At 36.1% G+C, this 16,515-nt stretch overlaps 1 protein-coding gene across 40 annotated transcripts in view; it reads left to right on the top strand.

The window, feature by feature from the left end:
• Positions 1 to 16,515, top strand: part of CLASP2 (cytoplasmic linker associated protein 2) — a 147,487-nt gene that overhangs the window by 96,395 nt on the left and 34,577 nt on the right. For 7 of the 40 annotated variants that reach the window (XM_039549573.1, XM_039549576.1, XM_010398682.4 and 4 more), the window contains 5 exons: positions 1,979 to 1,996; positions 3,937 to 4,038; positions 9,082 to 9,252; positions 10,155 to 10,262; positions 14,701 to 14,807. In XM_039549573.1, the coding sequence (XP_039405507.1) occupies positions 1,979 to 1,996; positions 3,937 to 4,038; positions 9,082 to 9,252; positions 10,155 to 10,262; positions 14,701 to 14,807 (506 nt within the window). Of the gene's footprint in view, positions 1 to 1,978; positions 1,997 to 3,936; positions 4,039 to 4,172; positions 4,200 to 7,127; positions 7,155 to 9,081; positions 9,253 to 10,154; positions 10,263 to 13,971; positions 14,035 to 14,700; positions 14,808 to 16,515 lie in introns of all 40 variants that reach the window. The other 33 variants (XM_010398668.4, XM_019285520.3, XM_010398671.4 and 30 more) reach the window with 11 other exon arrangements.

Genomic DNA, 16,515 nt, shown 5'->3' with positions numbered 1-16,515 from the left:
GTCATGTATTTATTAACTGTGCAAGTTTGGAATAATGAGTAGTTTATTGGAAGCACATATATCTCGTAAAAATTAAAAGACTAAGAAGGTAGATTCCCAAACCAGCATCCTGAATCATTTCAAGACACAGATGCTTCTTGAAAGAATTTGAGCTGGTTTTGAGCACTGAAGATGGCAAGACTAGTTTAATAAAATGAGGAGGGTTTGTACAGGATAGTAGAATCTGTATCGCTTATTTCCATATGAGGTTTCCTTAGGCTACAAGTAGTAGGCTTTATTTATAGCTGTTTGTGCTAAATCTTGAGCCTTGGACATTGTCACCAGAAATAAAGGTTCTTAGGACCATGTAGGCTTTTTCTTTTGTTCTAACCAGAAGTTAGAACTTACGATATGTTGCACATTTCTGTTTAAAATCAGCAAGGGAAATGCTGCACAGAGTAACAGGTTGGGTTTTGTTCTAGAGGCTATCTTCAGATACGATGTGCAAGATAGAATGAACTAAGCTGTGTTCATTCCATCTTGCACATCATATCTAAAGATAGCCTCCAGCTGTAGTTGTATGATATAGCTGTTCTGATCTCACCACCACCAGGAGGAACTTATCTTTTTTCCTTTTACCACTAACTTTGTCCACATGTTTTTTATCTCTTCTTTTGCTAGCACCTTGTGATAATACATTATCAATTACTGTAGGTGAACAAACTCCATAAAACTGATTTCATAAAAGTGACTAATATTCTGCTATTTCGCTTTTGGAACTGCCAGTGAGCCTTTTTAACCATCCAGACCAGGTGGTAGCACAAGGCTGAGAGGAAAGAGAAACAGAAGCACCCCTTTTAGGAGCAGCTGTGTGTTAGCCTGGCTTAGGTGTTGCATAGAATCTGCCTTCCAGAGCTGGATTTGGAGGGCTAGCTCAGGGTTCGGGGGTTGGGTATTTTATTTGGTTTTGGTTTTTTGCAAACTGGCAAATTTGATTGGAAAACTTCGAGACGCTCCTACATACCTATTACTGTAACTGATTTTTGTGAAGAAGCATTGAAATTTACACTGAACTAATTTTAGAGAGAGTTTTTAAAAATAGTTCCTTGAAGATACTGTAACATGAGAAAACTTGCCCAGCAAATCTGGCTAAGTTCAGGCTAGCCAAAGACACTAACAGATGTTTTCATTATTGTAGTTCTCTCGTAAGGCAGAAGTGGTAGAGAGTGGAAATAACAATGGAGGTAGCCTTTGATATTTTTTTAGGGACATTTAACATTTTTATCATTACTGGTATGTATTTTATTCCATAATAAGATTCATCTCAAAGGAGCTTAGAGGAAGGACTGGCAATTAGGCAGCTTCCCATCAGTTCCTAAGGTACTGATGGGAAAAAGGCTTGTCTGTCTCACGTTGTCAAAAATCAAGCCTTGTTAAGCTCAGCATACTTGTTCAAGTGTGATGTGATTTCAGCAAGCTCATATTCCTTCCACGTCTCTGAGCAAGACTTGATCTTGTGCATGTGTATCTTCAGAATAATCACAGGCTTAATTCAGAGAAATCCTCCTTGCTGGCAGTTCCTATCAAATTAGCACTGTCCAGTGTGGGAAACACTGTGTTTTTCTCTGAGGTTATGCATAATAGTATGTTTCATATTTTCAGGAGAGCTTGCATTACGGTATTTTTAATGTCTGTTTTGATCTGTATATGTAATTTTGTTGACTGATCTCATAGATGTAATTTTTTTCTATTGAATTTTTTGTTGTTTTGTAACAAGTTTGGAAGGCAGTGCTGTGCCTTGTGTTCTTTTAAATTGCTATCAGTGTCATATGGATATTTTCTTGATAATTTTACTTCAATTATGGAGTTGCAACATAAAAACTTTAGCTCTCTTGACTTTATAAAATTTGTCAAGATTCCCAAGATTAATCTCAAAAAGGAATTTGAAAGACATAGTATTGTTTGGAATATCATGTATTTTATTATTTTTTCTGTTTAGGAACAGCTTCTGAAGATGGTAAGAAACTACTTTGTTAGACTAGCTAATATTTTCAGCTTCATATTTTCGTTGATAGAAATTAAGCTTTAAAAGTAGAACATGGTGTTTCTGGGGCTTTATGGAGGTTCATAACAGACGGGCTTATGGGCTAACAGCTTATGCATCTAATACTTGGTTGTCATTTACTATTTTTAAAATTCTTTTGCTTTTATTTTAATTCTCAATTACTCATCTGCAGTCTTAAGTATCATTGCTTAACATTTCTACTATAAATATATAGGGGCTTTATAATTTTGTGCTGATTTTTTTAAAGCAAATCTTGTCACAGAATATTTCATCAAATGTGTTCATACTCTGGGAAGCAGGTGCTACTATTACTCATTTCTGTGAGACTTGGAAGCTAATTTTCAATCTGTTATTAACATTTAAACCTGTCATTAGTGAATGGATGAAGAGACTCCAAATGAGTTAACAGTTCATTTATCTCACAGACACAGACTGGTTTATTTTACATTGATGAAACAGGTTCCAGGTGATATTTTAACATAGTATTGAAATAGTGGCACTCTGTATTCCTAGGTTTTGGGCCAAACTCTGAATGCAGTTACATGCCTTGCAGTCTCACAGCACTCGGTGGGAAAACATTGCCATTGCACGGGGATAACTAGTAGAGTTTGGACTAGTTAATCTCACCATTCTTGCTAAGTCTGTTGTTTTCTAATAGTTTAGTGAATAACCTCCTTTATCCTGATTCTCTTCTTATAGACTCTCATCTATGGCTATTCCCTCTACTTGGATGAATAATATTAACTTGGTTGGTCTCCAAATTCTGCTGTGGAAAGCCTAAAGAGGCTAGAACTAAATAACAGTCTGTGTGCCTAATTCTTTTAGGTCAAATATTGACTCAGCATGTCTAGAAAATATTTTAATTATGCCATGTTTGAAAGTGTTGAGCTTGTTAAACTAGCTCCACCCTGTACAGACTTTCTGGGGTTAGTTCTTGCAACATAGAGGAGCTATGGTTAGCATGAGTTTGGTTTTGATTTCATTTTTCTCTTGTTTGAGAGGCTGGCTTAGGAAATGCAGTATACAACTCTGCTATTTTCTTTTATGAATGGTCTTTCCGTTAGCTATAATTCATCCACCTGGGGTCTTCCTTTCTTTTGTAATTTCCTTTTTATGTGTTGGATTTTATGAGGAACATGGCTAACAATGCAGAGAGGTTTAACCAAACCCAAGAGAATTTGTCATTTGCCATTTGGCATTCTAGAGAAAAATAAATCTCTTATTTTATTTGTAGATGCTTAGTTTGATTTGTCTTCTTGCTTGGCTTTTCTGTCTATTGGGGAGAGTAGTATTTCTTTATATCATGTTGTCATGAGAAGTACTTAAGTGTATTTAGTTTTTGCAAAATGCTCTAAAAGGGAAATCCTGTAGAAGTCTGTATGACTGTGGCCAGGAAGACAGTAGAATCTTCAGTAATAAAAAGCTAGTATTTCGATTTCTGAGAAGAGGAGTGAAGTTAGGAAGAAAGCTCAGAATCCTATTCTGTAGTTTTATGACAGCAAAAGTAGACTTACAACCACACATACTCATGAGGAGACCTGATACAGCAACATTAGTGTTTGCATTGCATTGTATTGAATAAACTTCCCCTTTTTTAGTGTTATCAACACATACATGGTGGAAGGAGGAAGTATCTAGCCAGTCCAGGGTGTTGAAGGGGTAATGTGCAAATCGTTTGCTGAAACCTGGAGCATCAGAGGAGAAGTATTTTGCTTCCTCAGCTATTAAATTCCTCAAGGTGTTCAAATTTCTACTAATTATCCCAAGCGAATTTTCGCCAATTGAGTTACATTGCGCTTTTTTTATCTGCAGAAAATATTAGTAAATGGTACTGATGCTCTGCTTCCTACCTGACTCTGAAAAACTGATTTAATGCCATTTTTCTTCTCTAGGTCGTATACGATCAAAGCTCTCAACCCCTTCTGTTGGTATTGGAAATTCTAAAACAGATTCCAGAGGACGGAGTAGAACCAAAGTGGTGTCACAATCTCAGCGTATGTATTTTCTGTTTATCAGTTATACCTGATAAAGAGGCCAAATGCTTAAGCATATATTCATTGACCAATGGCTACAGTCAAAGTTAATTTTAAAAAAAGGCTACATACTGAGTTGTTGTTCTGTGCCTTAGGTTCATCATCGCCAGACCAAAATGAAGGTATTTTTTTCAGTGTTTTGGGTCAGTGGTATTTGCATGCTTTTCTGATTCATGTTGTTTTTCTCTGGACAAAATACTAGGTTAGGTCTCAGTTTGCCAGCTAAATTAGATAATGTAGCAGGAAGTGAAATCTGTCCTTAAATTCTGTCTTCAATTATAACTTCTCAACATTCTTTTCCCCCCTTTTCTGACCTCCCCAGCATGAAAGGCCAGTAAACACTGACGAGTAATAGACAAGAACGAGTAGGCTGAATGGTGTCCTCAGTGTTACCTGCAAGAGCTAATTTTTCGTTTTTGAAAAAGGCTTATTCCAGCCAGAAATACTCATCTTCACTTTAAGCTAGGCACTGCTGTAGCTCTTGAATATAAACTCCTTTTTTTTTTGTATTACAGCTCTTGCCTTTACTTAACTCTCCTTTGAAGGAAAAATACTAAACCCTCCCTTTACAATCAGTTACTTAGCTTGTGTTGAGTCAAAGGGTTAAAACAGGCAATTTAATGTGAGTCAGCTAATCCACAGTAATTTTCTGTGTGTGTTTAGTAACCAAAGCAGATGTGACATTTTCGATCTAGCCAAGCACTCAGTCGTTAATTAAAAAGACCTGATTACCTCACATTGTTTGGCACTGGCTGACCTACAGCAATTTGTCCACGCACCTGATGTCTCCAATAGACATTTTCTGACTAAGCTCTGTAGCATTTTCAGATTCTTATCTTTGTCTAATTAAGTGAAATGCAACTAAGTTAATGAAAGGAAGCCAAATTCACAATAAAATTAAAATAAACTTCCCATTTGTATAATTTGTCAGGCCTAATGTTCTAAACCCAATAAATTTTAACAGATTTGAAATTTTCAATACAATTATTTCCCTATTACTAACCATATCCACTTTCTTTAATAAAACCCCTTAATAATGTGTTTAATGGCAGAAGCATTTGTCTTCATAGCAATGATTGCATCTATAAAAAATAGAATTTTTTTAGAAGTTAAACAAACAGGTGGAAGTTGCTTTTTTTCCTGTTAGACCGCTTGCCGTTCAGTTTTGCATAATTTTGTTTCCCGAGAAGTACAGTTGGATCAAACCTGATCCAGTGTTTGCAGGTTTTCTGAAATAAAGCTTTCAAATGATGTGAACAGATAAAACGTAGCATACTAAAATTCTGTAGAAGTAGTTCCCTTGAGAGCTTTGACAGTGCTCTAATCCCAGAAGTGTTTGTGAAATGAAAGCCTGAAAATGAGTCTAGTTATTGGCTGGGACAAAAGTTGTGCAAAAATTGTTTTACAGATGGCTACACTGTATCATAAGCAAAAAATATGTGAATAATTTAAGAGGGAGGGAAGCTGAAGTTCCATCAGATCCCTTTTCCCCCTCTATGAGAAACTATAAGCAGTGTCTGTAACAATTGTTTCATTTGTATTAGGAAAGTTTGGAATTAAGCTTTTTTAAAATACCTTCGTACTCCAAATAGATTTGGTAAATTCTTAAGAAGTGAAGGTGTTTGATAAATGTCTGTGGGAGGGGGTAAATTTAGGTAGCAATATAAGACTTTAGTGATGGTCATTGTCATATAACATTAAATAACTGTATATCCAGAGAAGCAAAATTAAGCCTTTTCAGTTTTTCTACTAATAATGACAGGGTTTCTTTCGTTTTGGCACAGTATTAATGTCTGAAGAGATAAATTGATAGTGTGATAACTAGATCTGACTACATGTGATGATGTGTGAAAATTAAATGCGTGAATGCATCTTTACAGCCTTTTATTACTACTTCTGTTCAGAACCGATTGCTTCAAATAGCTCATTATAACCTGTCAGTGGGGGAGAACAAGAATTCTGAGATGTTTTAAGGAAGATAAACAGGGCAAATACAAATGGACAGGCGAAGGAGAATTCTCAGGCACTGTATGCCAGCTATTTGGGTGATGCTTCTTTATGTGACTGAAAATTTTCACAGCATTGTGTGAAGCGTGATGCTTGATGTTTCCATACAGGGGATTGTTTTACTTCCCCAGCTTATATAATGAGAGAATAGCTTCATATTAGATTTAAGTTTGTATTTTTTAAAAACCACTGTAGCACAGATGCTTTTGTTAATTTTTGGGTTACAGCTATCTTTTGTTCAAAAATTGTGAAAGACTTGCAAATTTGAAATTTGAAAAAATATTTTTTTAGGGTTTTGAAAGCCCTTTACTCTTCCTCTTCTATTTTTAAATTAACATAAAGTAAATGCCTCATTATTTTATTCTTACCTATGGAAAAAAATGGTTACATTTTTTTCCTCTTCTTTCCAGTTTGGTTGTTGGGTAATTCAACAGGGTCTGCTAAAATTGCATTACAGTCATCATTCAGAGAATTTCTGAATGGAAACAAATTCTTACTTTTACTCAAGATTACTTTTAAAGAGGAAAACATTAAATTCTATGCAAGTCTTTTCAGTTGTGCCATTGTGAATTTGGTTTTTTTGTTTTGGTCATCCACCGCACCTGCAGCTCAGTTCCTTTACTGTTGTGTCTCAAAAAAAAAAAAGTTTTGATCTTGTGTGTAATTTTTGTTCAGCTGTTGAACTTCTTGAGCCTTTTTGGCGATGTAATATTCTTTTCAAGTAATATGCAGGCTACAGTTTCATGCTTAATGGAAATTTAATTCTTCAGCATTGAGTTGTTGATTAGAAAGCTGAAGAATTGTAATTTGCTTGTGCAGCTTTGCTTCATCTGCTTTGTACATAGCATCTGAGTTTAATTCTTCAATTGTGGAAGCTATTTAATAGCACTGCTTTAGCATAACCCCCTTGTGCCTTTTTTTCCTGTGTGAAATGACTAAAGCTTTCTTATTTCCATTTGCCATTCATTTTTTAATCTGCTCTGCTCCCTCCCTCTTCATGGATTATAAATCCCTACCCTAATCCTGCCTTTACACTTGTTCAGGATCACAGTCTGCTAACCCCATTGGTGGTAAGAGTCTACAGAATTCGTGTACATATCATTGTTTGATCACCTGTTTGACATACCTCATTTAAGGACCCTATTCAGCAGAAATTCTGGCTGGCTTTTTTCATATGCTGCACATAACTTGGGTGTAATCCTTATGTAGAAAGCAGGAGAGATGGGAAGTGTTTATCATTTTGCAATAGTGACTTCGTCATCTTTCTTTGATCATTCAGTTCACTTAGATCTGCTGACCAGAGTATGTCAGTGCTGTTATTAGCATAGTATTTTCAGGATATTTAGCTACATTCAGTTAATTTACAGTGCAGTGGAACACTTTGCAGGTCAGACTATAGAAAGAGTAAATAAAATATTAGAACGAGAGGTTGCATTTCTTCTGAATATTTTGAGAAGAGTAAGTTTTTTCATGTTTCTGACCTATTGAAGAAAATCTACAAGTCTCCAGCACAGTGAAACCTTTTACAGTATTTTTATTATTTTGAAGAGATACAAAACAGGAAGAAAGCATAGTAATATCAGGTCTCAGTTGAAATACCCTGATATGAAGAAACTGCCAAACCCTTAATTTTTGCAGACCACAGCAGCTTTATAGGATTTTTTATTCTTTTGTTGCTATAGAAGTTGTGCTTGTTTTTTTCCAGGCTGTGTAATACTTTATTTATCATTTCTGCTGAATAGGTCCATAGTTTGGAAAAGGGATTTTGGTAAATAATCATTTCAAGTTCGAATTCAAACAATGAATCTCAAAGTATATGCATGGTACATTGTTTTAGATTTCTCTCTTCCACCCAGCATATATTTTATTTTGTTTGGGATTTTGTTTCTTTTCACATATAGTCAAGCTTTAGTCAACTTGTATCTTTTTTTCAATGTGCCTCATAAGAAGTAACCCATGAAATTCACTTGGAAAGTTGCATGTTGTCTGTAAATCTGATAGCATCACTGTGGTCATACAGTTACCTGATTGTATTTTAAAGATTAATGAAGGGTTCAAATGTGTGTAATTAATCTTCGGTTGAAATTCTGTTTTGCTTTTTATTTGGTCAAATTTCTTGAATTCTACAGCTGGAAACAATATATTAATATCAGCTGGTGATATAAATCAGTTACATCTAGGGAATAATGAATTCCTTGTTAGGACTTAGAACTTAAATGTTCTGTAACTGAAATATCAAAATTAAAGATAAGTGACCACAGTTTCTGGTAGTGATACAGTACCTTGAACTTCTGTAGTACTTAGTAATACACAGTTTTAATTAGCAGAAACATAAGACACTTAAATATGTCTTAATCAATTTTTTAGCTTCTTTAAAACTAACTGAAGATTTTCTGTAATTTGTGGGGTAACCTCCACAGAAATGTACATGGATATTGTAATTATCTTCAGTCACATTTTATTTAGTGTCAGAACAGTGCTTGAAGACCCCATGCTTTTAAAAGCAAGGGAGAAGAGTTTAAGTGTTAGGAAAACCACATTATTCAATTATAGCATTGATTACATTGGAAGAGCTGGGTAATTATGAAATCTTAGTTTAAAGTTGCTCCCTTTAGCTTTCTAAGAGGTTGGTTTGTTTGTGTTTCTTCATTAATAGAAAATGTGATTAGTGAGACCAGGTAGCTCAAAAAAAACAGACACAGCAGTGTTCATGTTAGGGACCATGGAACTCTTGACAAAGTCCAGAAATAATAACTGCGGTTTCTTGAGCTTATATAGCATCAAGTGCTTCCTTGCATTGATAATTTTAACTACCTTGTATGTAGTACTGTAAGAACTCGGACCAAGGCATTCTATTTCATGATTTTACCGTGTAAGTTTTTCCTGATCATTTCAATCTACCACCACCCTCCTACTAACTTTCAGGTATTATTTTCTTTTTAACCATGATTGTTTATTGACTGTGTTGTTACTAATATTTATTCATTCTGCCTTCAGCTGGTAGTAGATCTGGGTCTCCTGGAAGAGTTTTGACAACAACCACACTTTCCACTATGAACACAGGAGTTCAGAGAGTGTTGGTGAATCCTGCAGCTGCACAAAAGCGGAGCAAAATCCCACGAAGTCAGGGATGCAGTAGAGAAGCTAGTCCTTCTAGGCTGTCAGTAGGTAAGAATCACCAAATAACTCTTGATTTCTTTATAGCCCTTCTTACTTTAAGTGCAAGATATCTACAGCTGGTATTTAGTTATAGGTGGATGAAAAAAACAGAATACATCCTGATAATTTAAAATGTGGCTGTTTTCTCTAGTCTTTGATAGACAGTTTTTTTACATTGAAGCTGAAACTTGGAAGTTTTTCTTGTCAGAATGTAGTAGTTGTTCTTTTCCTCGCCTCCCTGTCTTCCTTCTCTTTTTTCACTTCACACCCAAAATACCCATATCCATTGAATGAAAGTGTGATACCATTTTGAAAATATGTTCTTCATTACTTCATGTCTTCTGTGTATGTGTGCGCATGTGTATAATGCTGTGATTCTAAAATGAAAGTTACATGTCTTCAACCTCACAGTATAATCTGATTACACTTTACTGCAAACAATGTTATTGAAAAAATCTGTTGATTTTAATGGTATTGATGCTGTTCCTTGTTAATATTTTTGATTTTCTTCGTAGCTGCATAATTTTTTTATTTTCCTTCTTTAGAAAGCTGGTGGGTTTTTCATTGGCACTACTATTGATTAATTTGATCTTGAGCACAAATTCTGAATCATTACTCAGTGTTGCTTGTTTTTCTCCATCCTTTCCAAAAGGTCTTTCAACCATTCCGTGAAGAGTTAGTAAATTTCCATTTTAAGCTGTACAAAGAAATAATTTCATTCAGCTGGCTACACTTAGAGTAATCCAGCACAATCAAGAAAGTCTGTAGTAAAGGTTATGACATAATCATCAATATCTTTTCTTAGAATGCGTCTTTGATCTTACTGCGAAAGAGAATTGCATTAAAACTGCAACTTTTTTATGTCTTCTCCCTTCTGTGCTGCTGTTTGTCTGCACCCTGAATCATACTAGCGCGAGGCAGCCGCATTCCTCGGCCTAGTGTGAGTCAGGGCTGCAGTCGGGAGGCCAGCCGTGAAAGTAGCAGGGACACGAGCCCTGTCCGCTCTTTCCCGCCCCTTGGTAAGTACTCGGAGCCCCTTGTCGTGCATGGCTGTCCCTGCCCTTCCTTATGTGCGCCTAACGAATCCATGCCTCCTTCATTTAGCTTCTAGCTGGCCACCGTGCTCTCCCTTCCTTTGGCTCTCTCCCCACTTACCCCGATGGAGAATTGACCAACGTGTGAATGGGTTGCACACAGGAAAAATACACACTTTGCTAGTGTTAGTCTGAAGGAAGTCTAGGAAGGTGTGTGCTGCACAGTATCTAGGTGCCATTTTGAAAAGGCACTCCTGGTTTTGGATATTTTTTCGAAATTACGTGTTTCTCTTTCCGTTGCAGCACTCATTGCTTGGGTACTTGAGTGCAGTGTCAGCTGTTACTTGAAATTTTCTACCTAGTCAATGAATCATTTTAGTGTGTAAGAAGAAAACACACCTAATTATGTCCCCATTGCTATATGGCCAGCAGCTTATTGGTCTGATACAAATTGTGAGATTTGGCAAGACAAAAAACAGATTGATGATCTGTTTCTGAGATGTCAATGAGACATAAGAATATTAGTTTGTAATAACTTTAACATGTTGTTGGTTAAGGATTAGGGAAGGTTCTCATCTCCATTTATCCATGTCAAGGTTACTACAAGTTGATAGTAAATTTTGCTTGAAGTGCTTTTACGTGTTGGGTTTGTGGATTGGGGGTTTTTTCTGATTGTTTGGTAATGCCAAACTCTGTGCAAGTGTATCTGAAACAGATCTCTTTCTAGTGTTACCTTTGTCTGAAGTAGTCTGCAGTATATATCCTCCTTATTTGGTTTGTTCAGTGTAGCTTACAGTTAAGGACTTTATAATAGTAGCTGTTAAAGCTAGTCTGAAAATAGTAAATCCCTGGTTTCTATCTCAAATTGAGGCACCCAGCTGTACTCCTAATTAGCACTGGACATATGTTGTGGTCTGTTAGGGCTTCCCACCAGCCATGGTTTAATTGGGAGAGTACAGATTCATTGAATGAAAGCTGTTTCAATGACTAAGGCTAGTTTGCCCAGATGCTGTTTAATTGGGAAATGATACTAAAAGTAGATGTTATGCAGGATACATTAGGAAACCTGTATCTTTTTTTCTAAAACACAGCTGGAAGATTGTGTTGAAGTACACACGTACCTTCTGTTCTTTTAAAAAACAGGGTGTTTTGCAGAACTCTTTGTGCTTGTTTTGCTGCCTTGCAGCTTGATTTGAACTGCATGCATGCAAGATCAGATTTACACTTTGTAATTGGTCAAATGCTTGCTGTCTTAAGAAGTCTGTGTTAAGGCAGAACCACGAGATGTGTTGCTGAGATAGATGCCACTGGAGGTTTTATTTTTGTTGATGTACTTCAGTTTTATAATTCAGGTATCAAAACAACTACCTATACTAGTGAAATAGGTAGAATCGTCTGATAGCACAGACAATGCAAAGTAACATCCAGCATTGTTTAAAAAAAAATAAGGCAATTATACCTGGAATAAATGGAGATTCCTTTTAGTATGACTATTTGAATGATTTAAAATGTCATTCATTGTTTTGTTGGTACAAGTGAAAGATGAAATAAGGCAAATTCAGCTCTCTGTAGCTAGAGACAGTTTGACATGGGGATGGAAGAGGGGAATGTAACTTGTGTTGCCTCTCATTCTCAGCACAGAAATTTTTGCTTATGAACACAAAATAAAATGGATTTTATCCCCCTTTAGGGTATAAAATGACCTAAATGCTACATAATTGCTTCACTGTATACGCTGATAGGAAGTGTTTATGTAATCTCACATCTCAGTATAATGTTATAAACTGGGAGATAAGAGCCACTAAGAAGCAAGTGATTGTTAATTTATATAGAAGTGTCTATTTTTGTTAAATATAGTTAATATTAATTAACTATCAGACTAACATAATGTCCCTATTTTAGCTAAGAAATTATCTTATTGTGAGTCCATTTAAAGTCTTATTTTGATTCATCCTTTAAAAAAATGAAAATGCAAAAGTAAATACTTGACAATTTCTGCAATTTGAGGGGTACAAAGAATATTCTTGAAAATATGTTTTGGAATGAGGTATGTTTCACCCAGTATATAGTGCTCTTTTTCACTGTCTTAAAAGCTTGTCCAGCATATTTCAAAATTTCCAATGTATATAGGGGCAGGAGTCATTTCAACTTTCTTGCCTAAAGTTTGAGTTTTTAATTTTCGGTTGTATCTTTAATTTTCAGGGCTCGTTGATGGAAAGTAACAGAAAGCTTTATCCCATTAATGCTTGTACTTAAAGAGCTGTCAGCTGTGATGTCTATGGTGTGACATCCTTGGTACTGTCTCCTTTTCCATGCTGAGACACACTTTCTAAAGAACCAAGTACTCCACAAAGCATTAGTTCCAAACTAAAATGCCCTAGCCAAACTTCGTCATAACTTTATTTAGTTAGAAATAAAGTACATCACCGTACCTTATGAAGGGAGTAAAGAACTTAATGTGGAAAGACACAGTGTTGTTTCTGGGATCTTTACAGGACTTAGGATCATTGTGGAGTGCACTCAGGTTAAAAGATGCTTCCCAAAATGTCACTTGGTCCATGTCATCATTACATGATTCGAATCAGACTCTTAAATGGTCTTTGTTAATCAGAGAAAAGGACGATTAATTTGATTCCTGGTTTCTGTTTATGCTACTTTATGTATCCAAAAGGTGTAAAGTATTTGCATTTACAGTTATTTATTAAATCATAAGATCATATCTGGGGTTTATGCCACTGTGGGTGGACATTTGGATTCAAGTTAAAATTTTCAGTTATATGTGATAGCATTCTGACTTAAGTGAACTGAAGAAAGAAGTTGAATTGTTTAAAAACACATTTAATTTAAAAATTGCTTGTTTTAAGAAAGAAAATACAAGCAATGGTGAGTCAACTTCTTCTGAATCACTAGAAAACCAGTTTTATGCAAGTGCTATAAAGAGAGGCCACTCAGTTTTATTCAGAAATCCTTAAGGGTCTTTGATGTCTGCTTTCCATAACTTTAAAGAGCCATAATGAGTTGTAGTAACTAACATGTGTTTCAGTTTCACATTTTATTTATTTAAATAAAAGAATAAGTATGTGAATTATTACTTGCATTGACTTATATTAAACTTTTAATTATAACTGGATAATTCTAACTTTCATTTACATAGTGGTAAGTTTTAACTGAGATTGAGTTGTCTGCAACATAGGCAAGAATTCAGATGTGTACAAATTGTCAGCTGCCAACACAGTGGGTTCGTGCAGGAGGCACTTTGTGCAGATGATGTTTGATATGTAAGCTCTGGCTCTGACTTGAGCACACAGAATTTAGTTAAGTCTACAGTGCAAGACCAGTGTCAGTGCACTGATAACTCTTTAGGTATTTATGGTTATTCTGTTTGTGTGTGACTGTGTGCATGTGTGTCTATGTACCTTTTCTTCTTTGAACTTAAATTTACTTGCTTTTACCCTGCTCTTAATCTTTTAAATTAAAAAAAAAAATTATGCATGAAATGTCCAGTGTACATAAATGTATAATCATATTCTGTATAATCAAAGAACTTCCCTGAAGATTTTTGCTTCTGTTTAATGCTCAGTTTCTTGTGCTTAAGCTGAATCTTTTTGATAAATACTCTCGTTCATCTGAGCAGCTACTGCAGCACTTCGATTCCGTGGTCATAGATAGGATTTATTTAATCCTGTTATTGCAGCTTCCAGACATCACTCCAGATCCACTGGTGCCCTCTACGCTCCTGATGCTTATGGGGCCACAGGTGAAGGATGAGTACCCTTTGCTGTCATCTGTGCAGTCATCCTGGATTTTTTTTTCCCCACCCACTTGGTTATTCTCATAGTTCAGTTTTAGAAAGTATTATTTATATTAATTTGAGTTTTGTGGTTTTAATAATCCAGATAGATGTGTTTATGTTGCTAGATTTTGTCTCCACCCTCATCCTCTAATGTTAATCCTTTTTTTCCTTAACAACATTTTTTTACTTGCAGAAGAAGTTTTTTTAGTTTTCCTTTTTTTTAGTATTTGTAGAGAATTCTTTATGCATGTAGTTTTCTAATCAACAGTCTCAATAGCCTTCCTATTGTATTTGCTTTCTTTCTAAATGAAAACAAAAACCCAAAATGAAGAAGACATTAATTAAAAAAAAAAACAACAAAACTTCTTTCAAATAAAACCATTGGTTTTTTCCATGTGATATTGAAACAGAATGCTTGTAGGTGACTGGTTTTTTACTTGAATTCTTAATTCTGTCTGTACCACTAAAGACTTCAGAATGAAAATGTTTTTTTTATCCACTACATAATTTATTAAAAATGTTAAGCAAATGCTTTTCTTCTGCTTGGGTTTTTATAAGTGAGTGTGATATTTACATCCTAGCTTTCTATTCTGATTGAATTCTTTGTATTTCTTTTTGTTGTTGTAACAGGTACTGGCTTTGGAATTAGTCAGTCGAGTAGATTGTCATCATCAGTCAGTGCTATGCGAGTTCTGAACACAGGTTCTGACGTGGAAGAGGCAGTAGCAGATGCTTTGGTAAGAGTCTCACACTTAGCTCGTGTAGGCTCTTAAAGTGTTCGGTACCTGTACATTAAATATGCAGAAGAACTTGTCATTTGTTATTTTATTGGCTTCTTGGAAAAAAGAAACTGAGTTGTTGGAGCTGCAAGTATTGGAATTTAACTTTTGAGAGATGTGTTTTTTTCCGTGGCAGACAGGAAATAGTCTTTGACTGTAGTGTTGCAGTGGCCCAAGGAGCCGCTTGAGCAGGTAGAACTAACCAGGAGTTTCTCACAACAGCCAGAAAAACTTCAGGGTAGGTTGAAGGCTTGTTAGAGCTGGGAATGATGACAGCTAAAGCCCTCTGCTTACCTTAAGCCTAGGTGCCTTTTAAAATTCTTCTGTCTGACAGCAGGTGAGATTGATGCTGAAGAGAGAAACTGATGACTGGGCAGCCAAGCCCCACACAGCCACTCACTCACTCCCCCATCTGTGGGGTGAGGGAAAGAATCGGGAGGGTAAAAGCCAGAAAACTTGTGGATTGAGATAAAGACAGTTTAATATGGAAAGCAAAATCCATCCACAGAGGCAGAGCAAAACAAGGAATTGATGCAGTGCTTCCCGTGGGCAGGCAGGTGTTCATCCATCCCCAGGAGAGCAGGGCCCCATCACACACAACGGTGACTTGGGAAGACAAACACCATCACTCCAAATATCCTCCCATTCCTCCTTCTTCCCCCCACTTTATGCACTCAGCATGATGTCAGGTGGTGTGGAATGTCCCTTTGGTCAGTTTGGGTCACCTGTCCTGGCTGTGTCTCCTCCCAGCCTCCCACACACCCTGAACTTCCTGGCCAGCATGGCAGTAGGAAAAGCAGAAAAGGCCCTGGCTCTGTGTGAGCTCTGCTCAGCAATAACAAAACCTCTCTGTGTTATCAACCCTGTGTTCAGCACAAATCCAAAACACAGCCCCACACCAGCCACTGTGAACATTAACTCTACCCCAGCCAAAACCAACCCAGCAGGTAGCATCTCGTAAGTATAGGGGTTTTTTTTCAAAATGTTACACTGAGTTAAAACTAGTTATGCCCTTCTCTTTCTTAAGCTATACAGTTCTTTAAAAGGGTGGCTTTGGCTCCTCTACCTTCCTGTTCCAGTTAGCCAAACTGAACACATCATGTATTTTGCTACTCTGACATTTACATCAGCAAGCTGAAATCCTCAGTTAATTTAAAATACTGATGTCATGAATCAGAAACATTTTTATCAATTATTGTATACTTATTTGCATGTCATTAAATACTTGTAAGTACCTGTTTTCTAGTTACCGGAATGCTTTAAAGAAATGGTTATTTCTCTGGTTTAAGAAAAACTGTTATTTTGAAAGTTAGTAAAAAAATACAAATTAGACTCTAAAAAGATAATTACAGACATATAACTGAATAGAGAGGAAAAAAATTTCAAAATCTGAAGAGCTCTGTCATATTCTTAGTATGACTATTGATTTCTTGGCTAATACTTTTTTCTTGTCATATTAGTTTAAAATTTGTGTGCCTTGACTGGCATAGAGATCGGAATATCTGTGAAATCTTGCCAAAGTGGTCGTGGTGAAGTTGAGTGCATTTTCCCCTGTCTGTTATTACAAACTTGAAAAAGTTTTCAGCATTGGTGGTGAATGCTGGTTTATAAACTGGAAGTCAGTCTGGATTTTGGAATAGGGAACAATAGAAAAAACAGTCCATGG

The sequence above is a fragment of the Corvus cornix genome, chromosome 2 (genome assembly GCF_000738735.6).
Source record: "Corvus cornix cornix isolate S_Up_H32 chromosome 2, ASM73873v5, whole genome shotgun sequence".
NCBI lineage: Eukaryota > Metazoa > Chordata > Aves > Passeriformes > Corvidae > Corvus > Corvus cornix.
This window is presented reverse-complemented; position numbering and strand designations above follow the sequence as displayed.